The 26,004-nt window shown below is 45.2% G+C and overlaps 1 protein-coding gene and 1 long non-coding RNA gene across 15 annotated transcripts in view; one reads left to right on the forward strand and one right to left on the reverse strand.

Moving 5' to 3' along the window:
* The window catches only part of LOC137432956 (uncharacterized), a 76,184-nt gene that overhangs the window by 25,594 nt on the left and 24,586 nt on the right, over positions 1 to 26,004 (forward strand). The window lies entirely within an intron of this gene.
* Positions 2,886 to 26,004, reverse strand: part of TMEM150A (transmembrane protein 150A) — a 185,359-nt gene continuing 162,240 nt past the window's right edge. For 10 of the 14 annotated variants that reach the window (XM_078783765.1, XM_078783770.1, XM_078783763.1 and 7 more), the window contains 3 exons: positions 23,977 to 24,104; positions 7,684 to 7,861; positions 2,886 to 4,293 (listed from right to left, as the gene is read on the reverse strand). In XM_078783765.1, the coding sequence (XP_078639891.1) occupies positions 3,989 to 4,293; positions 7,684 to 7,861; positions 23,977 to 24,104 (611 nt within the window). In that variant the 3' untranslated portion in view covers positions 2,886 to 3,988. Of the gene's footprint in view, positions 4,636 to 7,159; positions 7,862 to 23,976; positions 24,105 to 26,004 lie in introns of all 14 variants that reach the window. The other 4 variants (XM_068125291.2, XM_068125293.2, XR_013624402.1 and 1 more) reach the window with 3 other exon arrangements.

The raw sequence follows: 26,004 nt of genomic DNA on the forward strand, positions 1-26,004 counted from the left end.
GATAAGACGTCTATTTTTGACCTTTGACCTCATTTTCGGAGGTCAGTAATTGGTTCCATGGGTCAGTCATTATTCTATGTCATCTTCTTTCGTAATCCTGTGCATTTTGACACCAAGATCATCTATATACCATATTTTGTTGCTGAAATACAATTTTATATGATTTAGGCAGAGGTCAATGACCTTTGACCTCTAATAAAAAGGTTTCCCCAACCCCTATCCCTCCTTACTTTTTTTTGGTAGTTGTCCATACCCATACCTACCCAAATCAGTTGAAATTAGCTTCTTTTAAATTTTTTCACAGATGAACCTTAAGTTAGGGATACTATAGTTACCTTTGCCAGAGGAGAGGGCATTGGATTTGAGTCCGTTTGTCTGTTTGTTTGTTTGTCCGCACAGAATAAATATGATTTTCTCTGCAACCGTTGGTCCGATTGACAGGAAATTGTCACCATAGGTGCAACTCCACCTGTATAATTTTTAAATGATAATTATGACGTCATCGGTGACGTGGTTCGGCCGCCATCTTGGAAAAATCGAAAAACCTTGCACCTCCATATCTCTGAAAGTGCTGAATAGAAAAAATTGAGACATGGCTCATTGTAAAGAACTCTCCATGGGGAATAAAATATGTTATTGATGATGTCATAGGTGCCTCCATTATGACGTCATAATTCAACAAGTACAAAACTTCATCCGATCAAGATGAAATTTATTGAGCATAATCGAGGAATAAACAAGAAAAAGAGCAATCTGAGATTGCAAACCCTCGCCAGGATGTATTTTCAGTGTTTTTTAAGGCTTTTGTGTTAAAACAAATATGGCGGCCGAACCACGTGACCGATGACGTCATCATTTTTTTCGAAACAAATTTATTCCTCGATTATGCTCAAGAATTTTCACCTTGAGCGGATGAAGTTTTGTACTTGTCGAATTATGACATCATCATTAACATATTTCATTCCCCATGGAGAGTTCTTTACAATGAGCTCGTTTAAATTTTTTCTATTCAGCACTTTCAGAGATATAGAGGTGCAAGGTTTTTCGATTTTCCCAAGATAGCGGCCGAACCACGTGACCAATGACGTCATAATTATCATTAAAAACAATATACAGGTGGAGTTGCATCTATGGTGAAAATTTCCTGTCAATCGGACCAACGGTACTGTCTTTGTACTGTCTTTGTCTTTCCCTCGTGGTCCCCATGTACTGTCTTTGTCTTTCCCTCGTGGTCCCCATGTACTGTCTTTGTCTTTCCCTCGTGGTCCCCATGTACTGTCTTTGTCTTTCCCTCGTGGTCCCCATGTGCTGTCTTTGTCTTTCCCTCGTGGTCCCCATGTACTGTCTTTGTCTTTCCCTCGCGGTCCCCATGTGCTGTTTTTGTCTTTCCCTCGCGGTCCCCATGTACTGTCTTTCCCTCGCGGTCCCCATGTACTGTCTTTCCCTCGCGGTCCCCATGTACTGTCTTTGTCTTTCCCTCGCGGTCCCCATGTGCTGTTTTTGTCTTTCCCTCGCGGTCCCCATGTACTGTCTTTGTCTTTCCCTCGCGGTCCCCATGTGCTGTTTTTGTCTTTCCCTCGCGGTCCCCATGTGCTGTTTTTGTCTTTCCCTCGCGGTCCCCATGTGCTGTTTTTGTCTTTCCCTCGCGGTCCCCATGTACTGTCTTTCCCTCGCGGTCCCCATGTGCTGTTTTTGTCTTTCCCTCGCGGTCCCCATGTACTGTCTTTCCCTCGCGGTCCCCATGTGCTGTTTTTGTCTTTCCCTCGCGGTCCCCATGTACTGTCTTTGTCTTTCCCTCGCGGTCCCTATGTGCTGTCTTTGTCTTTCCCTCGCGGTCCCCATGTGCTGTTTTTGTCTTTCCCTCGCGGTCCCCATGTACACTGTACTGTCTTTCCCTCGCGGTCCCCATGTACTGTCTTTCCCTCGCGGTCCCCATGTGCTGTCTTTGTCTTTCCCTCGCGGTCCCCATGTGCTGTTTTTGTCTTTCCCTCGCGGTCCCCATGTACTGTCTTTCCCTCGCGGTCCCCATGTACTGTCTTTGTCTTTCCCTCGCGGTCCCCATGTGCTGTTTTTGTCTTTCCCTCGCGGTCCCCATGTACTGTCTTTCCCTCGCGGTCCACATGTACTGTCTTTGTCTTTCCCTCGCGGTTGTCAGCTCTTTCACGAGCCTCGATTCAGTGTAGAAAAAAAAAAGAAAAAAGAAAAAAAAAAAAAAAAACGGTTGCAGAGAAAATCATATTTATTCTGTGCGGACAAACAGACAAACAAACAAACGGACCCAAGTGCAATACCCTCTCCTCTGGCGAGGGTAATTAGTTTAGGGAAAAAAAAAAAAATGATGACGTCATCGGTCACGTGGTTCGGCCGCCATATTTGTTTCAACACAAAAGCCTTAAAAACCACTGAAAATACATCCTGGTGAGGGTTTGCAATCTCTGATTGCTCTTTTTCTTGTTATTTATGGCATGGGTGTGTGTGTTTGTCCTCTATGCATTCCTGAACCACTGGATGGAATTAGTTGAAAGCTGGTGGTTGTACTCGGTGTGCCCGGAAAGGTTTTGGGTGGTTTAAAATAAATCAATAATAAAAAATAAATAAAACAGCCGATGGTGCTCAGGGTTGGGGGAGCACCCCCAATTTTCTCTATGTAAGTGTGCATCGTATAGTGAGTGCCACCTGGTGGGATGGGGTATGACAAGTCACTTAAATACGTCGTGGACGTCATATAAGTGGCCAAGCGAGGGGCTCTAGCAAACAATCCGCAAGGATGCCAGCATCAAAAACCTACACAAACAAAAGTTTGGCTGCACAACATCTGAATAATACTTCAATCACAGTTTAAACGAAGAGACCCTTTTTGTGCAGGAACAGACAAATCTGAAAAGTTTGTGTTGAGAGCCACGTTTAAAGCTCGCATTTATTGAAGGCACCGATTTGACGTTCACCAATTTTTCTGCTTCATCACATTCAGAACACCAACAAAAGTTTGCTGCAAACATTCCATTCTCTGCCAATCATCTTATTTAAAATAAAAAAGTCGAAATAACCAATGCAATATTACCATTCAGAAGTTAAAAGTTGCTGAAATGGCCCAAATGTTTTGGTGCTGATGGCACAGAAGAGTAAAATAAAAAACAAAACAATCATACTGGCATTCGTAAACAGCATAATTTCAGGCTGGATTGAGTTTCATGGCGGAATGATTCATGGCAGTGTCATGGCCATAGATTTCACAACCAGGAAATCTAAGAGGTGTTTTTGGAGGGAGTGGAGGAAGTGGTGTAGGTTGATGCTGGAGTAGATTCGAGAATCCTCTTCACAACTTTAGGATTGCGAATATGAAAGGTCAGCGCGTAGAAGTGAAAGATGTGGATTATTTCTTTTTTTGCTCGCAAAGTTGATTTAAAGAAGCTGCTCAAACATGACCAAAATATCCAGGTAGCAAACAAACCTGTCCATGCACAAAGTTAACTCGTGGCTTTTGCATATTTCACTGTTCAGTTATGTGGGTGCAAGACTTCAAAGAGCAACCTTCAGGGACATCAGTCAGCATGTAAGAAAAGTTTAAAAAATACAAAAGATTTTCTTTTCTGCGACTCCGAGTACAGAAATGTAGGACTGCTTCAATGAGGATGGCAGAAAAGAGTCTGTAAGTGGAGAAAACGAGCAAAGGTGACACCTTGCCTGGCACCTGCATCATCACCAATCAGCCTATCACAAAACAAAGATTCTGCCACCCAAGCTTATTGCACAAGATCCAGGTCCAAGTTGTATGAATCACTTCCAGGCAACCCATGATGAGCCTGGAAACAATAAGGCGGATAAATAAGAACAAGTGGAAATCTGTAAAAAAAAAAAAATTGAGACCACACATTTCTTCCTGTTCCAATCTCTATTTTTCCTTTTTCTTCTTTCTTTGTGTTTATGAGCGAAAGATGTTTGTCGCCTTTCCATCCCACGCAGTGGCCACCTCGACTTAATTCACCGATCATACGGCTGTGGTTGCAGGTAGGATGATCCGACTTTCGGGAAGAATTCGCCCATGCATCGCAGAGGGCGAAACGAGGGGTTTCCAAGTTGCGTTGGCAGAGGCCGACTCCGAGTCCGTGAGCGAAGCGTCCGGCGGTATGCGTGCCACTGGGGACACGAGCATGAGCAAGGTAGAACGGGAAACGACACGGAAATCGAAGCTAAACATGCCAAAGAAGCTAAGTACAACAAGCGTGAAGGCCCATTCACAGATGGCAGAGGCGTGCTGCAGCCGGCTGTCATCTTCACCAAAAAATGCTCCACCTGAAAGCATCAGGGATTAAGGAAGGAGCACTGGTTTTCAGAAGCGAGATTACTACCACAACAACGGATGATCTTTTAAAGAGGAACGACGAGTCACGAGGAGGTGCGGAACAAGGAGTCTGGCAGTGCAGACCGGTCTCGGTTAAGCAAAAGAAGGATAATGTAGCAGCACATGTAATTACATTCAATTATTATTATTATTATTTCGTATTTGTCCTGTGGCCGTTGGTTGCGCCATTTCTGGGAGTGCGGCCATGCCACCGATACAGCTCCGCCTCTTTCCAGTAAGGAGGTACTCATTTTGCCGACCTCAGAAGGATGACAGGCTGAGCCTGGTGTTGGCTTAGTGGTTAGGGTGCCGGCTTGGGATCCCAGGATCATGGGTTCGAATCCTGGTCGATCGCTGAATTAACGCCAGGGGGGTTGACTCAGCCTGTCATCCTTCCGAGGTCGGCAAATTGAGTACCAGTTCACTGGTAATTCCCTGTGTGTCGCAAGGGGCGACTAACAGGGTTGGCGGCTGGAAGAGCATCCGGCCATAAAACATTGCTTCAAAAAGGGGACCATGGTGCCCAAAAAAGGCCAACCCCCACTCTGCGGGGAAAAATGGCCTCCAAAGGTGGTTCAGAAGGATGACAGGCTCAGTCCACTCACCTGGTGTTATGTATCGATACAACAGGGTTTCGGACTCAATATCCGAAGATATCAAGTCAGCCACCTTAACCGATAAGCCAACACCAGGCCTATTACATTTGATGAACATGCGATAAACTAGCACATCATGCAATCGCAATACATCTACCGAATTACACAAAGCGAGTTGAAAAGGAGAAAGAAAAATAATAATCAACGTTTTTCTACCGACCCATTTATCTACTTCGTGCACATAGTTACAAACATACGTCGACTGCATTATTGGAAGAAAATTACATTTCCAAATCGAGGATTGTTGATCATTCTTTTTGCCAAAAACCTGGAAAAGGGCCATATATGTACACAACGTGGCTCGGTTGTTGACCTTTCCCCATCCCCCGTATGCTACATACATGTCTGCTTTGCTTCCCTGCAGCTTCTTACTCCCATATTCTCTCGGCCTCCTTTACCTCGTTTCCGCATTCCCCTTTCACGCTCCAACACAACATTTCCAAAAGTATTGGGAAAGCACGGCCAAGCTTGAAAACGAACCCTTTCAACCAGCATGTTCCCATCATTCCCCAACGCCAAACAGCACATGCTTATATGAAGAAGTGCAACCAGTTGCAATCAAGTTGCAACCAGTTGCAATAAAGATTCCGAATGGCAAGTAAAGAGCCGACTGACCTTCGACATGTAACGATTCATGGGTGCCAGAAGTTCATGACATTTCTGCCACATTGAGCCTTCCCAAGTCAACTGTGTGTAATGTCCTTAGAGAATCGAAGACAACAGGTAGCTTCAGTGTTGAAAATGGGATAGGTAGGCCAAAATTATTGACGGATCATGACAGAAGAACCTTGGAATGGATAATGGGACAACATTATAATACGTGGTATCGAGAAAATTTGCTACGAAGCGTTACCTGTAGGGTACAGGCCGTGCTTGCTGCCAAAATCCAACCAACACCTTGTTAGAAATCCAATAAGCGGCCACGATTCAATAACCCTGTACATATCCTTACTGTCACAATAAGTTCGTGACTGTGGCATTAATACAGTCACAAAACTCATTCTCTCCTCCATCCACCTTGCCTTTTCTCAACAGAATCTTAGCTGCCGTGTTATCAAATACCAGAGAGCCGAAAACAAGTTGAAAACATTCCCTCCAGATTGCAATCGTACAATGACAGAATAGATTCCCATCAAGGAAATAGAAAGATAAACATTATCCTGGAACTTTAAACCCATCTTCTGGAAAAAAAAAAAAGTTTCTCCAAATAACTACCAACTTAACTTTTTGTCTGCACTATTTACATTATTTTGATCAAGGTCCGTAACACTGAAGATAGTCTCAATTCAATAGGTCTTTGACTTGGGGCCTAACAATTTTGTACTACACATTTGTTCCTCTTTTTCCCCACCTGTGGAATCAACTTCCACGTCCTCTTCAATCCCCTGGAATTGGAATCCTGGAATTGCACGTGGAATCGACTTCCACGTCCTCTTCCACGTCCTCCAGGTCTTCAAGACAGCTGTTCACCCCCATGTCAGATCATCCCCAATACAAAAACCATGATCTTTTCTACCCTTGTTCACACACCCCGCCACCCACAAGACTTCCTCCTTTCAAATTCCCAGTTTTTCCTTCCTAAGAGTTTGCTTATGTATCCATCTTGTTCACCCCACGTGTCCTCCCCTTCCACTCATTCCTCCCAACATCCTTTGTTTTCCCAAGTCTCCCTCCATTTGATCCTTCAAGGCTTCAAACCTTCTGTTGGTGTTTTCTCCCCTCTTACGACCCCCCCCTCCCTTCCGACCCCCTATCCCCCTCCGACCCTCAACCCCTCCCCACTGTTCCTTTTATGTTGCGCACTGATCTGGTCATTGCACTAACTTTACCAAGAGCCTCGAACTTGTATATACCACCTTTGGAGGCCATTTTCCCCCACAGAGCAGGGGTTACCCTTTTTTCGGGCACAGTGTTTCCCTTTTTGAAGCAATGTTTTATGGCCGGATGCTCTTCCTGCCACCAACCCTGTTAGTCGCCTCTTGTGACACACAGGGAATTACCAGTGAACTGGTACTCAATTTGCCGACCTCGGAAGGATGACAGGTTGAGTCATCCCCCTGGCGTTAATTCAGCGATCGACCAGGATTCGAACCCATGATCCTGGGATCCCAAGCCGGCACCCTAACCACTAAGCCAACACCAGGCTTAGCCTCGAACTTGCATAAAAAGTGGAAATTATTTTTAATACCACCTGTATTAAAGGTGGTATTTAATACCACCTGTATTATTTAATACCACCCCTTAGACTCCCATTTTCTCCCAAAAGTCTTTCCCTTCTCTACTTTCCACCTTTCTTTTCTCAATTTATATTCCCACCGTCTCCCCTCCGCCTTGTAGTTCCTGCTAATCCATAAACGAGTTCAACAAATGCAAAATACCGTCATGTCACAAACCCTGTAAACACTGCATTTTTGGCAGCATGCCAAAAGCTGAAATTGCTAACCTCACATCGGCTCTTGAGCGGTCAATTTACTCAATCGATTTATATTCTGTTCATTGCAAACAAGAGGTAAACAGTCCAGGTCACAAGAAAGGGGTTTTGATGAAACTTTGGTTTGAAGCATTTGACTCGGTCGTCATCAAATATTAACGCAAATGTGTTTTTCGACATTCGGTTGAGGTCACCCACCGGTAGACTCGGACCAAGCTTTGTCATCTTAACGATGGGCAGAGCGGTAAGGATACTGAGGATGAGTGTAACGGTGGCCATCAATGTGAAGAACGAACGGGCGTGTCCAAGCCAGTTGTAACCAAGCAGGCCGGCAGTACGGTATGTAAGGACTGTTTGCAGGCACAGGTAGAAGGTGACAGCAAGAAAGGCCACAGAGGCTCCCACATAGTGCAAAACCTTCACAGAGTCCACCTGGTGATGCAATATGGGGAGGGAGGAAGGGAAATGATGCAAGGCAAATTGATAAGAGGAAGATAATTGTGAAAGTATATTTTTATTTGACCAAATCTGGGAAGTGAGCACAAAATCATACCAACATCAACTCACAAAGCAGTTCCTTGAATGCCATTTGCAAATTTATTTTACTAGTGAGATACCCGTGCTACGCACGGGTGGGAGGCCAGAATCAAACAGACAATGCAGATACGGCGAATGCTAAAGCATGAAACCAATAAATTCCACATTCCTGTCGCACACAGTCGCACATCAGACATGGACAGCAAGTTCGTGAAGGACTTCCATGAAAAACGTACCCGTTCGCAAACAAACGGGTACGTTCACGTACAGAAACATCGATCGTGGGTCCGTGGCGAATCTGCATATGGCGATCCACGAAGTTGACGTTTAGAAAGTAGAAACCATCACGGCATGTCGTCATTTACTTAAACTCGATATCTCTTTTTTCATTCCAAACAACATATCTCTAATCACAAAATAAACTTTTAACAACATTGTTAATGTTTCCTTCATTGTAAAAACTACCAAGTCAGCAGTTAAAAGGATCTTGAGCCGATAGGTGTTACGGCCTTGGCAAGATCGATGGAGACAGCGATCTGTTAGCTAATACACCACCCAAATAGCTTTGTGGAATTCTCTCATGTAGAGATTAAACCCACGTTGTTTGAACTTTGGCCGAGGTCATTATTTACTTTTAATGATGTTTATATACGAATCAAAAAGAAGATAATTGGTTTTGGGATGTCCTTTCCGCATATCTCGTGGGATTTGAGTTGGAGAGACGACCGTGATGGCGGGGAGGGGGTTTGCATTCTCTCAAGCAGGGATTCAACCCATGTCCTTATAAAAGGTCTTTGTCCGAGGTCACCGAGTCTGATCAGGACAGCCGATCGGTGCAGCAGTGCAGCCGTTTGTGCTGCACCTGGGAAATTAACGTTATGCGGGAGTCCAAACCTGAAAATGCTGGAGGCCAAAGCTGAAATTGGAAAAACAATATAGCCTATTTTACTCCAGGGGATCCCAGGATTACCCACCCAAAATATCGTTGCGATCAGTTCAGCCATTTTTGCGGTACCTTCAAACGGACGGACAGACAGACAGACGGTGAATTATAGTAAGATGAATATCTATTTCCTGTAGCTGGGTGTCTCATCAAGAAATGTCCACTTGGAGCATAGCAACGATTCATTTTCTCAATTTGATACAAGCACAATCGGTTTCAATGATTCATTCAAGGATCAGGCATCACCTTGCAGCAGCTTATGATCACATCACAGAATTCCAAGAGTTTGCCGCTGTACGCATCTTGTCCACCCCATGCTTCCCCATTCCCTCCCCTCTATTTGTCTCACATCCCTTCTGTTGGTGTGTTTCCCCCTCTCTTCTACTGTTCCTTTTGTTCTGTTACATCCTGATCCGTTATGTGTTCTAGCTCCTCCACGAGCCTCGACATGCATAAAGAAACTGCATCGTGCAAAGGAGATTTAACTCCGAATGAATGATCAATGACGCTGGTTAGGCCCAACAATCAGATACTTTAAGTACAAATACATCCTCACTTCCAATATAGTCTACAATTGTGCAGTGCCTGTGGTTGATGAAGGCAAATTTATACCGGAAACCAGTACCAGTTCAGTTTCATTCCCCAAAAAAGCGACGATGCAAGTTCATCATTCGCCCCAAATCGATACTTGTGAAGGTATGAGACCTTCTCCCGTTAATAGCAATCTCCATTTTTGGGATTCGTAAGGTGGAACGCAATTCTCCCAAGACTTCATCACTCCCGTTGGTTCACATATCAATGCCACAATGTTTGCACTCTTTAGATTCCAGGTTATTTTGACTTCATCTTATCAATCCTGGTACTTGGTCATTTTTAGCTCACCTGGAACGAAGTTCAGGGGAGCTTATAAGATGGTGTTTTGTTCCGTCTGTCAGTCCATCCGGCCATCCGTAAACACTTGAAACTTCTCCTCCGAAACCGCTGATGGGATTGCGACCAAATTTAGCACAAATGATATTTTTTGTGTTGTGACTAAAGTGTGTTCACGGCATTTTAAAAACTCGGAGTCTAAGGGGGGAGGTTGGGGGGTGGGGGGGGCGGAGGGAGTTGCCCCCCAAAATAGGTATTTTTTTGTTTGTTTAAAATGTTATGATTGTACATGTCGCCCTGTCTTCCAGCAACCATTGAAATTGATTCAAAATACCGTGATACTGATTAAAATACCTTTAGTGAAGTGTAGTATAAAGCTTTATTCTACCAGGTGAGCGCCCAGGGGTATTGCCCCTATTTTTCTAATTTAGTGTTATATATAAAGTCGCTGGGTACTAACACCTCGATTGGCAATGTCATCGCTAGCCCCACCGCCTCCACCTCCCGCGCAGTGAGGGTTTTGCGTGCATGTGTGTGTAGGCCATAAGTTAGTTACCATTTGAGCTTTTGCCATCAAATTTTCAACAAACCTTCATTTATGAGAATATGGAGAAAATAATTAATAATTGGGTCAAAATGTGAAAGCAAAATGTGCTTCTTGCAAGTCTTGATGACTAAATATCGCTTATTATCCCCGCCGCTAAATATCGCTTATTATCCCCGCCACTAAATATCGCTTATTAGCCCCGCCGCTAAATATCGCTTATTAGCCCTGCCGCTAAATATCGCTTATTAGCCACGCCGCTAAATATCGCTTATTAGCCACGCCGCTAAATATCGCTTATTAGCCACGCCAGAGATCTGTAATCTGGTGGTGAAAGAAGGCCGCATTCCAGTGGATTGGGAACTGAGTACCCTCGTCCCTCGATACAAGGGGAAAGGTGACCCTCTGGAGTGTGGCTCGTACCGAGCGATAAAGTTATTGGAGCATGGAATGAAGGTATTGGAAAGGGTGTTGGAGAGGAGGATAAGGAAGAAAGTGAAGATCGACGAAATGCAGTTTGGATTTATGCCAGGAAGAGGAACGACAGACGCGCTTTTCATTGTGAGGCAGTTGCAGGAGAAGTACATGGAGAAGAGGAAGAAGTTGTTTCTTGGGTTTGTTGATCTGGAGAAAGCATTCGATAGGGTTCCACGCAAAGTATTGACATGGGCATTGAGGAAGTTAGGAGTGGAGGAATGGTTGATCAGAGTAGTGATGGCAATGTACAAAAGAGCGCGCACAGCTGTAAGGACGAAGGACGGGAATAGTGGTGAATTTGAGGTGAAGGTGGGAGTGCATCAGGGGTCGGTACTAAGTCCACTACTATTTGTAGCTGTGATGGAGGTGCTGGCTCAGAACGTAAAGGAGGGTTTACCGTGGGAGTTGTTGTATGCAGATGAACTGGTGTTGATTGCGGAAAGTATGGAAGGAATGTATGGAGACAAAAGGTCTGAAGGTGAATATCGGAAAGACGAAGGCGATGGCAAGTGGTAAAGCATGTGGTGAGGTGGAAAGAACTGGGAAGTGGCCATGTGCTGTGTGCAGGAAGGGTGTCGGAGTGAACTCCATTCAATGTACAATGTGCGCTGAGTGGGTTCATCAAAAATGTAGTGGTCTGAGAGGGTCATTAACCAGTGTGGCAGCTACATTCAAATGTAAGGTGTGCACAGAGGGAGCTGCAGATGGAGGAAATGTTGAGTTGGATCTTGGAGACGGCGTGAAGCTGGAAGGTGTGAAAACATTTTGCTACCGCGGAGACATGCTGAATGGAGAAGGTGGATCAGACTCGGCAACGGTTGCGAGAGTGAGATGTGCATGGAAGAAGTTTCGGGAACTGAGTGGCGTGCTGATGATGAGGGGAGTGTCGTTGAAGCTGAAGGGAAAGGTGTATGCTGCATGTGTGAGAAGTGTTATGATTTATGGGAGCGAGACATGGCAACGAAGGTTGGAAAGGGTGGAAATGCGAATGGTTCAACGGATGTGCTGAGTATCGTTGAGAGAGAGGAAGACAAATGATGAATTGCGAAAGATGATGGGAATAGAGCCTGTGATTGATGCTGTGAAGAGGAACAGGTTGAGATGGTTTGGTCATGTGTTGAGGAAGGATGAAAGTGACTGGTTGAGAAGAGTGATGGAAATGAATGTAGAAGGAAGTAGAGGACGGGGAAGACCGAGAAAGACTTGGCTGAAGATGGTGGAAGAAGAAATGCGGGCAAGGGGGTTAACAAGGAGAGATGCAGAAAATAGGGCAAAATGGAGAAGATTGTCATGGGGACCGCAAGGCTAACCCCCGCTCTAGTAGGGAAAATGGCCTTTAAAATGCATGTTGTTGTTGTTGTTGTTGTTGTTGTTGTTGTTGTTGTTGTTTGTAGCCACGCTGCTAAATATCGATTAGCCCCGCCGCTAAATATCGCTTATTAGCCCCGCCGCTAAATATCGCTTATTCGCCCCGCCGCTAAATATCGCTTATTCGCCCCGCCGCTAAATATCGCTTATTAGCCCAGCCACTAAATATCGCTTATTAGCCCCGCCGCTAAATATCGCTCATTAGCCCCGCCGCTAAATATCGCTCATTAGCCCCGCCGCTAAATATCGCTCATTAGCACCGCCGCTAAATATCGCTTATTAGCCACGCCGCTAAATATCGCTTATTTTCTCCTCGTTTTCAACTGCATGTGCCATTTTACTTTTTTTTTTTTTTTTTTTGTTGTTGTTGTTGTTGTTGTTGTATACAAGATCGAGGCTCGTGAAAGAGCGAACATTAATCACACAGAAAGACAAACAGACACATAAAACAAATAACATCGGGAGCGGTAGACAAGATGGGGAGAGAGGGGGAAGGACACAAACACAACATTTGAGAGCAGGGACCGAGAGACATGGAGACATCGAGAGATCTGTGGGAGGGAGAGGGCTTTGGGGGGCAGGCATGTGAAAGGGGGGGGGGGGGGTGGGAGAGGTATAAACATATGGACACTGCCAGGACTTCCAGGAAAGAAGTTGGAATTTCAAACAAGGTGGATCTGGGGTGAATTAGTGGGGGTAGAAAAGATCAAGGTTTTGGATGGGGGAAGATAAGAGATGGTGGTGAACAGCTGTTTTAAAGACCTGGAGGGAGGAGTGGGATTGAAGGGAGTGTGGGAGTTTGTTCCAGAGGTGGGAGAAAAGAGGAATGAAAGAGTGAAGGTGAGCAGAAAGCCGAGATTTCGGCAGATTAACCATCAGAGGGTTGCTGGCAGATCTTGTGCAACCTGTAGGAATATTTGGGGGACAGAGCACAGAGAGAGCTGGGGGAGCAAGGCCGGAGAGGAGTCGGTAGAAGACAGAAAGACCACCTACCTGCCTGCGGTGAGTGAGTGAAAGGCCCTCAGAGGTAGCTTCATCGCGGGAGATTCCAATGATTTTGAAAGCTTTGGATTCAACAGCGTGAAGCCGGGCCAGGTGTGAGGCAGGAGCACCAGCCCATAGGGGAGAACAGTATTCCATTGAGCTGCGGATGAAAGCCTTGTATGTGGTGAGGAGCTCAGGTGTGCCGAGGAAGGACTTCGCACGACGGAGGATGCCCAGTCGGCGACTGGCTTTGGAGGCCAGCTTGGAAATGTGGTTTTCCCAAGAAAGATCATGGCAGATAGTGAGACCCAAAAGCTTGAGCGACAGAACTTCTTGGAGAGGATTGTTGAGAAAGTAGATGGGAGGGTTGTCCAGTCGATCTTTTCGGAGAGACATAGTAAGAGAGTGAGATTTGTCAGGATTGAAAGACATGTTCCACTTGTTTGACCAGTCTGTGATTTTGTCCAGGTCTTCAGAGAGTGAGGAGGCTGCAGACTGCCGATCTGAGGGAAGAGGAATGGAGCGGCAGAGAGTGGAGTCATCAGCAAAGAGATAGAGAGGATTTTCCAGAGTCGGAGAGATCATTGATAAAGACCAGAAAAAGCACAGGGCCCAGCACACTGCCTTGGGGAACTCCAGCCTGAACAGGAAGGGGAGATGAGAGAAATCCATTTAGGGCCACACGTTGACTACGACCAGAGAGGAAGTCCGCAAGCCATGCATGGAGATTTCCATGGATACCATAGGAGGAGAGTTTGGTGAGCAGAGCTGGGTGCCAGACCGTATCAAAGGCACGTGATATGTCAAGGGAGACAGCTCTGATTTCCTGTTTGGCATTGAGGACATCCATCCATTGTTGAGACAGCAGAAGCAGCATGTCCAGAGTAGAGTGACCTGGTCTGAAACCAAATTGATGATCAGAGATCAAGCCATTGAAGAAGAGGAAAGATTTCATATCCTAAGCAATGATGGATTCCATGACTTTGCTGATAATTGGGAGCAGGCTGATTGGTCTGTAGTTGCAAGGATCTGTTTTTGCACCTTTTTTGTGTAAAGCGGTAATGTTAGCTGATTTCCAGGATGCTGGCAGATGACCTTGAGCAAAAGATAGGGTGAAAAGAACAGAGAGAGGGTGAGATAGAGCGGCAGAGCAGGATTTTAGGACCCGTGGGCTGATGCCGTCTGGTCCAGTTGCAGAATCAGAGTCGAGGTTTGACAAAAACTCCTCCACCTTGTCAGGAGAGAAGGACACAGAGTTCAGGAGCAGTTGGGTTCGACTGGGAAAGGTGGGAACAGAGAGAGATGGGTTTGGGACTAAGGATTTTGAGGCAAACACAGAGTTGAGGCATTCGGCTTTGTCAAGTGCGATGTCAACTGTGTGGCCATTTGAGGTAAGGGAGGGGATGGAGGGGGAACAAACACCAGAAACGGATTTGACCAGACGCCACCAGGATTTGGAGGAAGGAGACAGGTTTGAGAATTCATTCTTGAGTGAGGAGAGATAGTGCTTCCTGGCACTCCTGAGGGTAGACACACACTTGTTCCGAGCTTGGTGGAAGGAACTGAGATTGCCTTCAGTTGGATTAGCCTTCCAAGAGGCAAAGGCAAGTTGTTTCAGGGCAACTGCCTCCCCACAAGATTCAGTGTACCATGGACGGGAGGAAGGGTAAGACAACTGAAGGCGAGATGGGATAAATCTGTGCATGAGAGAGATCAGTTTGCTTTGGAAGATTTCCCAGGAAGAATTGATGTCAGAGGCAGTGGAGATGGGAGACCAATCCAGACGATTGATGGCTGCTTGAAGACCGTCCCAGTCGGCCTGAGTGAAATGCCAGACTCGTCGACGCTGAGGAGGCTCTCTGAGAATGGCCAGAGAGATGTCCACTTTGACAAGCACATGATCAGAAGAACCGATTGGAGCAGAAGAAGAGCAGCAGACATTAGCAGGGAAGTTTGTCATAACCAAGTCTAGAAGAGAAGATACTCCATTGGCTGAGATCCGGGTCGGGAAATTGACAGATTGTGTCAATCCCAGTGAGTCACAGAAGTCCTTTGCTGAGGTGCCATGACTGGTGAGAGAGGAACCCACACCCAACCAGGTGGCATGATGACAGTTGAAGTCACCACATATGAGGAAGAGAGAGTTGGGATGAGTGGATAGAAGTTGGTCCATGTTGTCAGACAGTGAAATGTAGATGGAGTCATCACTGTTTGGGGGACGGTACAGAACACATATGAACAAAAGGTGGGAGCGGAGAGGGAGCCGTAGCCAAAGGTACTCCTGGGGGTGAGGAGGAAAGAGGGCAGTGCAAGGAGAGTGAGGAAGAGAGTTTTTGATAAAGATAGCCACCCCACCACCAGGCCGAGGCTCAGGTCTATCATACCGGAGGAGGGAGTAACCAGGAAGAGATATTAAGGAATCAGAGACATCTTGAGGGAGGAAAGTCTCTGTTAAGCAGATCAAGTCTGGATTGTCAGAAGCAACCTGTATGGAGAGATCAGTCAGGTTTGAGCGAAGGCCCCGGATGTTTGAGGTCCATACCGTTAATGAAGAGAGAGGGGGAGCATCAGGTACAGGACAGGGGAGGGGAGGAGTAGGGTAAGATGAAGGATGAGAGGGGGAGGTAGGGAGAGCAGTTGATAGTGTGTCAGATATTGCAGAAGAGTTCCAAGAAAGGGAAGGATGAGGAGGATGAAAGGTTTGATGGTGAAGGGATGAGGCACAGTGAGGGGTTGTTTGAGGGGGGGCAGAGGAAAGTAGAAGGTTTGGGGGGATGGAGGTATGAGATAGAAGGGAGACGAAGTGGGGAGGAGGCAGCTTGGAGGAGGAGGGGGGAGGAGGGAGAATTGGAGAGGAATGGTATGGGGGGAGAATTGAATGGGAGGGGTTAGGGGGGAGTTTAGGAGGGGAGGCGCAAGGGGGGGGATTTGGAGGGGAGGGGCAAGGGGGGAGTTTAGGAGGGGAAGGGCAAGGGGGGAGTTCAGGAGTGGAGGGGCAAGGGGGGGGATTTGGAGGGGAGGGGCAAGGGGGGAGTTTAGGAGGGGAAGGGCAAGGGGGGAGTTCAGGGCTGGAGGGGCAAGGGGGGAGTTTAGGAGTGTAGGTGCAAGGGGGGGATTTGGATGGGAGGTGCAAGGGGGGGGGATTTGGATGGGAGGGGCAAGAGGGGAGTTTAGAAAGTGGATGATTAATGAAAGACGAACATTGATAACAAATTGGGTTTGTTGTGATTTTCAAGTTAGCAATCCGATTCAGAACGATGGAGGAGGGATGGAATGAATGTGAATTTAGACCATGTAGTGAGGGAGACGTATAAGATATTGAATTTCTTTTTTTTGAAGTGGAATGCGTTGGAGAGGAAATTGAGAAAAGCCTTTTAAATAGGAAGAAAAACAAACTTCCCAGAAAGATTGTGATATGGCCAGTGTACATCTACAGCAGAGGTGGGGAACCTTTCCTAGTCTGAGGGTGGTAACAGAACCTTACTGTGGGGCGGATGCATGCTTAGTGATGTGTTTGGTTATTTAAACAGGGCATTGCGGGTAAGTAATGCAACGATTCATTCTGACTGTTACTGCACATGTTAAAATGATGTTAACGTAACTAAACATGCCGATTCCTGATACTATCGAAACAAAACTAACATATGAAGTCGCATACATTCTAACAATACTGTCATAATACTAATAGCAATCTTCAAGTACCATACCGAATGTGACTTCTGAGATTGCTTCCTTTTGACGAGTGTCTAAGTTGGGTGGAGTACTTGTTCTACTATTCCTGGTCAAACTACTATTCATGTTCTACTGCGATGGTTCAACTATTCCCAAGTTGTTTTCAAGATGTTCGTCTGTTAGCCTAGAATAGCACTTTCTACTTAGTGAACTTCTATTGAGAGAAAAACTGTTCAAGCAACTTCGTCGCAAGGGCTAATATTTTTAGGTAGTCGTCTTTGGGCAGGAGGGCCTTGTAAAAGTCAACCGTTTTCGTGTTGCTATACTTAAGCTCAAGTCCATCATTTTTTGAAGGTCAATGAGCTCCATTTACAAATGTCCTGGAACAAAGTCAATGACAGAGAATAGCGAAGCAAAAATCCTCAGACTTGATTCCTCAGCACTAAAGTCAACGAATCTCTTCGAAAACGTGATTTATTTATTTATTTATTTATTGTATACAGAGTCAAGGCTCATGGAAGAGCTAACACATTACACATAAAAACATACACGGACCTCTAAAACATACTATAAATAAAGGGATCGGGAGACTAGAGGGGGAAGAGAAGAAAGCATACAAGCACAACAACAATGGAGTACAGGGACGTCGGTAGATCCGTGGAAGGGAGAGGGCCGGTGGGTGGGGGGAGGGGTGCAGCGGGAAGGGGTACACGGTATAAAGCAAATTAACACTACTAGGAATTTCAGGAAAGAAGTTGGGGATTTAAAGAGGTGGATTTGGGAGGTTTTGGCTGACCCCCGCTCTAGCAGGGAAAATGGCCTTAAAAGGCCTGTTGTGTGTGTTGTGTGATTTGGAGGGTTTTAACGTGGGTAGAAAAGATCAAGGTTTTAGATGGGGGAAGATAAGAGATGGTGGTGAACAGCTGTTTTAAAGACCTGGAGGGAGGAGTGGGATTGAAGAAAGTGAGGGAGTTTGTTCCAGAGGCGGGAGAAAAGAGGATTGAAAGAGTGAAGGGGAACAGAGAGTATTGATTTTGGCAGTTTCACCAGCAGAGGGTTTCTGGCAGATCTTGTGCATCCTGCAGGAATATTTGGGGGACAGAGCACAGACAGAGCTGGGGGGGCTAGGCCAGAGAAGAGTCTGTAGAAAACAAAGCCCACCAACCTACCTGCGGTGAGATAGTAAAAGGCCTTCAGAATCAGCTTCATCACAGGAGATTCCAATGTTTCTGAATGCTTTAGTTTCAACAGCGTGAAGCCGAGCTAGGTGTCAGGCAGGAGCACCGGCCCAGAGGGGAGAGCAGTATTCCATTGAGCTGTGAATGAAAGCTTTGTATGTGGTGAGGAGCTCAGAAGTGCCCAAAAAGGACCGCATGACGGAGGATGCCCAGACGGCGACTTGCTTTGGACGGCTTGATAATGTGGTTTTCCCAGGAAAGATCATGGCAGATAGTGAGAGCCAAAAGCTTGAGTGACAGAACTTCTTTGAGAGGATTGTTGAGAAAGTAGATGGGAGGGTTTTCCAGACGGTCTTTTTCAGAGAGACACAGTGAGAGTGTGAGATTTGTCAGGATTGAAAGACATGTTCCACTTGTTTGACCAGTTTGTGCTTTTATCCAGGTCTGCAGAGAGTGAAGAGGCTACAGACTGCCGATCTGAGGATTGAGATATGGAGCTGAGAATATATGGAATTGAGATATTGAGAGTTGAGACGTCAGCAAAAAGATATAGAGGATTTTCCAGAGAGTCGGAGAGATAATTAATGAAGACCAGAAAAAGCACAGGGACCAGAAAAAGCACAGGGACCAGAAAAAGCACAGGGCCCAGAAAAACACTACATTGGGGAACTCCAGCCTGAACAGGAAGGGGAGATGAGAGAAACCCATTCAGGGCGACACGTTGACTACAACTAGAGAGGAAGTCCTCAAGCCAAGCGTGGAGATTTCCATGGATACCATAGGAGGAGAGTTTGATGAGCAGAGAGTGCCAGACCGTATCGAAGGTATGAGATATGTCAAAGGAGACAGCCCTGATTTCCTGTTTGGCATTGAGGACCTCCATCCATTGTTGAGAGAGCAGAAGCAGCATGTCCAGAGTAGAATGACCTGGTCTGAATCCAAATTGATGATCTGAGATTAAGCCATTGGAGAAGAGGAAGGATTTAATATCAGAAGCAATGATGGATTCCATGACTTTGCTGATTATTGGGAGCAGGCTGATTGGTCTGTAGTTGCAAGGATCTGTCTTTGCACTTTTTTGTGTAAGGTGGTAATGTTGGCTGATTTCCAAGGAGATGGCAGATGACCTTGAGCAAAAGAGAGGGTGAAGAGAACAGAGAGAGGGTGTGATAGAGCAGCAGAGCAGGATTTTAGGACCGGTGGGCTGAAGCCGTCTGGTCCAGTTGCAGAATCAGAGTCGAGGTTTGACAGAAACTTATCCACCTTGTCGGGAGAGAAGGACACAGAGTCCAGGAGCAGCTGGGTACGACTGGGTAAGGTGGGTGCAGAGAGAGTTGGGTTCTGGACACAAGATTTTGAGGCAAACACAGAGTTGAGGCATTTGGCTTTTTCACATGCGGAGTCACCTGTGTAGCCGTTTGAGGTAAGGGAGGGGATGGAGGGGGGAACAAACACCAGAAACATATTTGACCAGACGCCACCAGGATTTGGAGGGAGGGAGGCAGGTTTGACGCCACCAGGATGCTCAATGATGACAATTATTCTGTGTGAGACATTCTGTCAAACCTCTCATGTTAGTTGGTCTGAGTGTAGAAGTGTCAGGTGTTGCCTTTTCTCAACTCTGCTCCAAGTCTGGGAGGTTGGTGGTTAAAACCAGGCCAAATCATACTGAAGACTATAAAAATTGTACGTGCCACCTCCTTGCTTGCCATTCACAATTTTAAAGGATAAGAGCATGAACAATCCCCATAGGTTGCAATCCATGAGGAGGAGGAAATTCCTCCTTAGAAATGCCCTGCTGAGTGCGATGAGAAAGGTGGCGCCATTGTTGACGTCGCTGGTACCCAGAATACCCCTGGACCCCAAGCTCAGTGGCTGGGTTTGTCTCATGTGTATGTGCGTGTTTTCCACTACAAGCCTTAAAAACCACCGCTTAGAGGCCATTTTTCCCCGCAAAGCGGGGGTTGGCCTTTTCGGGGACCGTGGTAGTTGTTGTTTTTTGGTCCCCTTTTTGAAGCAATGTTTTACGGCCGGATGCCCTTCCTGACGCCAACCCTTTTTGCCGCCTTCAACGACAAACAGGGAATTACCAGTGAACTGGTACTCAATTAGCCGACCTCGGAAGGATGACAGGCTGAGTCAACCCCCCTGGCGTTAATTCGGCGATCGACCGAGATTCGAACCCAGGATCCAAGGATTCGACCCAGGAACCCAGAACCGAAGCCTTAGATCAGGAAAAAATAAAAATCAGAAATGACTGTACAATTGTTTCTCAATTGACCTTGTACCTGCAACTTCCCATTCAGTTCGATCAAATGGCTTGTAATGTCCACCAAAAACGCAAGATCAAAGCCACCATTCACCTTTCAATTTTGGAACCGATTTTCCCTTCATCTCTATTAACATGAGCAACTTCATCTTTCAAATTGTAAAAATGGTTTAGTGTATTTCCCTTGCTAAACCAATGTACCACACAGTAGTAGGCTGGATGTTCCTATTCGAAATCGTTCAGGAATTCTAGAAATTGACAACGATCAAGTCATCAAGCTTTAAAATTAACACAAGAAACAACCGAGGACCTCGTCTTAAATGTTGACAGCTTTGAACACAAACCTTGCTGATGTACAATACAATGAAAGGATACAATGAAATTAGGTTTAGGGTTAGGGTTGTTAGGGTTAGGGTTAGGGCGTGTAGGGATAAGGTTATTGGTGAGGCGAGTAGAGATGTATAAACATTCAGGGACGTCATGTCTCCGTTTTCCTCGGGTGGTCAATCCCGACTTGCTGCCCGAGTTGTCAGTTTAAATACCACTGATTTATTCATCGATTTGAACTGTGAATCGACTCCACATACACATATTGCTAACTGAGAAGGATCAGTTATATCAGTACTTTCGTCAAGAGGCAGTGAACAGGTCTCAAGTTTTATACAGCGATCAATAAGGGTTTGCTCAGTCTCCAAAGAGACAAACTGTTTTTTTCGTTTTTATGGACAGTGTGTTTACCGATTCACCGACACATTCCTTCACAAATTCACCATCTGAAAATAAGTTTCGTTTTTGACAATCTAAAAACTTACTGCAGCACTTAGCGAGCGCATACAATGCTTCCTGCCTCCTTACATTTTTGTGGCGTTTGTTGTGCAGACTTTACTTCAGTGTCTCAATTTCATTCGTCCTTGTTTGATCCTATTCTTAAATAATACAACCTGAAGAGACGAGCAACCCTTAAAAGCATTGCAACTTAGCACAATTACAGGCACTGATTATGACCATATCACGTAAACAGGAGCATCTTCATGAATAAAAAGAAGTGCACACTCATCCACCTTTCTTCGCTTCTTAACGCTTGCTTTGTTTTTTCTAACCATAGGTGATGGTAAAACAAAATATTCACTTGTTTTTATCTCGAACTTCACTTTTTTTTTTAAACATAAAGGCACGGTTGTACAAATTCACTTGTATTCGTATTTACTTTGACCTACAACTATCAGGTTGTACGCTGGCAACAATACGTAACTAGAGTGAAGTCGATGATGCGCCATCGCAAGTCCCCACGCTTCCCTCCTAAAGGAAAGTTAAAAGATGGCAAAAAGTTCCACCAGGAATGACCCAATATCACAATTGGAGTTTAAAATCTTCTCTTTTGACCCATGTGATCCTAAATCCACACCTAGGGGTCAAATCCAAAAATTCGTTACATATTTGATGCGTCTCCCAATGTTGATTACATACACAGAGCGTCATTAAAAAAAAAACTTTTTAAAATGTTCCCGTAATTGCATTTCTTTGGTAGTTGACACTGACCCCACCCCTGGAGGCACAGCCAAAAATGACGCTGCTATCACATTCTTGCCATGTGGTGACCATAACTACCAGGTTTGGTGAATTTCTGCACAACCGTTTAGGAGATAGCATGACAGACAGACGGGGCCGAATCATTATACCCCCCCCCCCCCACCCCCCCCAAACCCCCAACCTATATATTTTTTTAAGTGTGGGGATAATATAGTGAGGACTTGCATCGTTGCAGAGCTAGTCCTTCCTCTGTCCAGACCGATACGTTCGCTTGTGCCAATGAACATGGTTATATAAAACTAATGAGGATTAAGGAAGTTATAATACTTCTTGAGAAGCAAACTGTGTGACTTTTAATTTCATACATAATCGCGATATAAAATACTGAACAAAACTACCACGTAGGCAGGAAGTTCTCCATGCCGAGCCTACATCAACTCACAGCGAGGTCACCATCAATACATAATTATAATTATTGTGCCAAAGCTATGCCTCAAAAATAAACCAACCCAGCTTCGTTTTTCTTTTGGATGAGGCAACGAACAAAATAAAGATCCCAGTAAAACAAGTGAATTTATCAGGGATCCAAAGTTAAAATGAGGATATGCATTTCCTTATGTAATCACATGATCAACAACACAGAGCATTTCAGGCAGAGCCTCGCTGTGGTATTTAGATTACAAGTGGGGTCACCCGTGCGAATCCCACGGGCATGGAGGTGTATCATTGCGATCGGTGCAGCCATTTTTGCGGTACCCGGGACAATAACGTTAGCCGGGAGTCCAAACCTGAAAATGCTGGAGACCAAAGCTGAAAATGGAAAAACAATATAGCCTATTTTACTCCAGGGGTCCCAGGATTACCCACCCAAAATTTCGTTGCGATCGGTTCAGCCGTTTTTGCGGTACCTGGGAACGGACGGACAGACATTTGGTGAATTATAGCAAGAAGAAGATGTTAGATCCGAGAATGAATGATCTACAATCTACATGAATGTAGATCTGGATATTGACTGATTGATGGATTACAATGGTTTCTCCCTTCAGGTGAGGCTGCAGGTAAACCCAAAATAAATAGAGTTGGAAAATATTGATTATATACATTTTGTATTCCTGTGCATAAACATGTCTGATTCTCTTTTTCAAAATTTGAATTTTGCCTCCAGGAATAAAATGAAGAATATCAGAGCTTTGACTACTTTCCCCTCCTGCCCCACTTCCATCAACAGATACAACATCACCTCAAATAGTTACATCCAAGTTCATCATACATCTTTAGTGCAGAACAAGTGGAATTTTTTAAAAAGCATTTCATTCAGAAAGCAAATTTAAATTACTAGCAAAGGTACCCGCCCTATGGGCAGGGCTTCAATTGGGAAGCCCAAATGAAAAGGCAAAATATCAGAAATTGAAGGCTTTTTAATTTTAAACGATTCATATAAACATCCGTTGAATCGTATCACACGCAAATCATCAAAATCTAAACAGTACATGGCGCCTATTTTGAAAAAAAGATTGAATTCTGCAAAACCGAAGCGGCCGCTACACGTATTTCTCAGTCGCACGTTTATGTGTGAAGAGCGCGCGCTGAATCTGTAACACGGAAGCGGCCGCTACACCTGTTTCTCAGTCGCTTTGCACACGCTGCCATGTTACTTCGGAGCCGCACGTTTATATAGGAAGAGTTCGTCAGGAGTCGATCTACTCTCTCCTGGTACGTAGAATAAACAGTATTTGTAGAATTTCAACAAAAGCCACATCACTGTTCATATCGGCAAATATTATTCCATCGTGTTTGGAAAAACTGGAACATTGGGAAAATAGGAAAAACAATATGGCCTATTTTACTCCAGGGGGTCCCAGAATTACCCACCCAAAATATCGTTGCGATCAGTTCAGCCGTTTTTGCGGTACCTTCGAACGGACAGACGGACATTTGGTGAATTATAGTAAGATGCTGGATAGGAAAGCATCCACACAAATGACCAACACTAAATTTCATCATCCAAAAAAAACACCCTAACAACCATCCTGCTAATCAAATACCAGAACCTATTACGTGAAATTCGCAAATTAAACGAGTTCATATTTATTGGAACAATTTGAATGAAATTGAGAAACTGTCGGTATTCTGGCCAACACCAGGCTGAAGTTGTGACACAATCGCGTTCATTACCTGGAAGTTGCTCACAGCAATTAGGCCCACGGCGCTGACACTGCCGGCACCAAGCGCCAGTCGGTTCAGCCATGACTGCTGCTGCTGCTCCACTAACTGGCAGTAGCGCAAAGAGCAAATCCATAGCACTGAGATCAAGAACAGTCAGGGAGATGGGGAAGGGAGACAGGGAGCATAATGAACGGTGTGAGGACGCTCAGGTTGGGAGTGTGTCGGCAAATGTTTGCGGCATAATGTGAAACGAGAAACAAATTTGACATCATTGAATGAGGACCAATGCGATTTTCATGAACCCCGAACTAGGAGCAGTAAAATGTTATTAATGTAACTGGATCACATTAAAACCTCTACTCTAGTCTGTTATTGTCTACATCTGCCACAACCAGAAGTAGATTTAAATGATCATTTATGCATCTATTTAGTAATAGGGGGCCAGCAGGCCACCTACATGTTATGAATGCTTAATTCCATAATTCCCACCATCTCCAATGTCCCATGTATCATTCTTTGCCCACCTCCTCCCACCCCCACCAAATCAATTATTTTTCCAACACCTCCCTACTCTTTTCTCAACCTATCTTCCCACACTTGCATACAAAATGGCTACAGCCTCAAATTCCACTTGATGTTCTTTTTTATGAATGAACAAACTCCTCTCCTTTTTTTAAATAAGCAAAGTCAAAGCTGATGGAAGAGCTAGAGCATTGAATGGACCAGAAAATAACACCAAGGATAAACAGTGGAAATGGGGTAAACATACCAAGGCAGGGCAGAGCAACAACAGAAGGAACCTTGAAAGAAGAGTTGAGATAAGGAAGAGTGGGATGAAGGGGAAGGGGAGGAGGAAATGAGGTGGACAATCTGGAAAAGAAGTTCAAGTACAGCAAGAAGAAAAAGGGAAAACTTTGGAAATGAAAACAACAACAACAACAAAAAAAAACCTGGAAAGCAAGGGTCGCATTTTGGGAGGGTTACTGGGGGTTGAAAAGATCATGAGTATGGATTCGGGGTGACCTGAGGTGGTGGTGAACAACTATCTTGAAGCCTTGGAGGGATGCGCGAGATTGAACAGACCAAAGAAGTCAAAAAATAAACAAATGAGTGAAGGTGAGCAGTGTTTTTGGATTTTGGGAGTTTCACAAGAAGTGGGTTGCTGACAGATCTTGTGTGCCCTGCATAAACCTGAGGGTACTGTGGTGAGGGAAGGGGGGGGGGGGGGCGAAGGGAGGAGGGGGGAGGAGGGAGGAGGGCAACATAAGGAAACTGCAGAGGGTGCAAGACCAGAAAGTAGGTGGTATAAGACAGAGGCCACCAACCTGTCTGATGTGAAAGTAAGAGGCCCAGAAACTCACATTTAATGCGAGAGATTCCAATGATTGGGGGCCATGGTTCCGCAGCATCAAGTAGTGCAAGGTGTGAAGCAGGGACACCAACCCAAAGGAGAGAGCAGTACTCAATGGAGCTGCAGATGAAGGCCTTGCAAGTTGAGAAAAGTTAAGATTTTCAAGGAAAGACTGCACGACGAAGGTTGCCAAAGTCAGCGACTAACTTTGGAGGCAAATTTTGAGATGTTGTTTGCCCAAGAAAGATCAGCACCGATGATGAGGCCAAAGGTTTGAATGACTGAACTAATTAAAGTGCTTTGTTAAGGAAGTAGATGAGAGGGTTCGTCAGGCAGTCCTTGTGGAGAGATAGACTAAACCTGGGATTTGTTAGGGTTGAAAAACATATTCCAAGTGTTTGACCAGCTCCTGATTGCATCAAGGTCTGCAGAGAGGGAAGAGGCTCCTGTCTGCCTATCTGAAGGACGAGAGTTGATATGACAGCCATATTTGTGTATTGCAGTGATGTTGGCCCACTTAAAGTACCGTAGATGGAAGGTGACTGAGAAAATGGTCAGGTGAACAGAATGAGCATGTGGAAGAGAGGCAGAGTATGTTTTTAGGACACACAGAGGCAATCCACATTACACACAAAAAAGCTCTGAAGCCAATCAGTTTCCTCTGCTCGTAATGAGATGAGCAATAT

Source organism: Myxine glutinosa, chromosome 8 (assembly GCF_964187855.1).
Source record: "Myxine glutinosa chromosome 8, kmMyxGlut1.1, whole genome shotgun sequence".
Lineage (NCBI taxonomy): Eukaryota > Metazoa > Chordata > Myxini > Myxiniformes > Myxinidae > Myxine > Myxine glutinosa.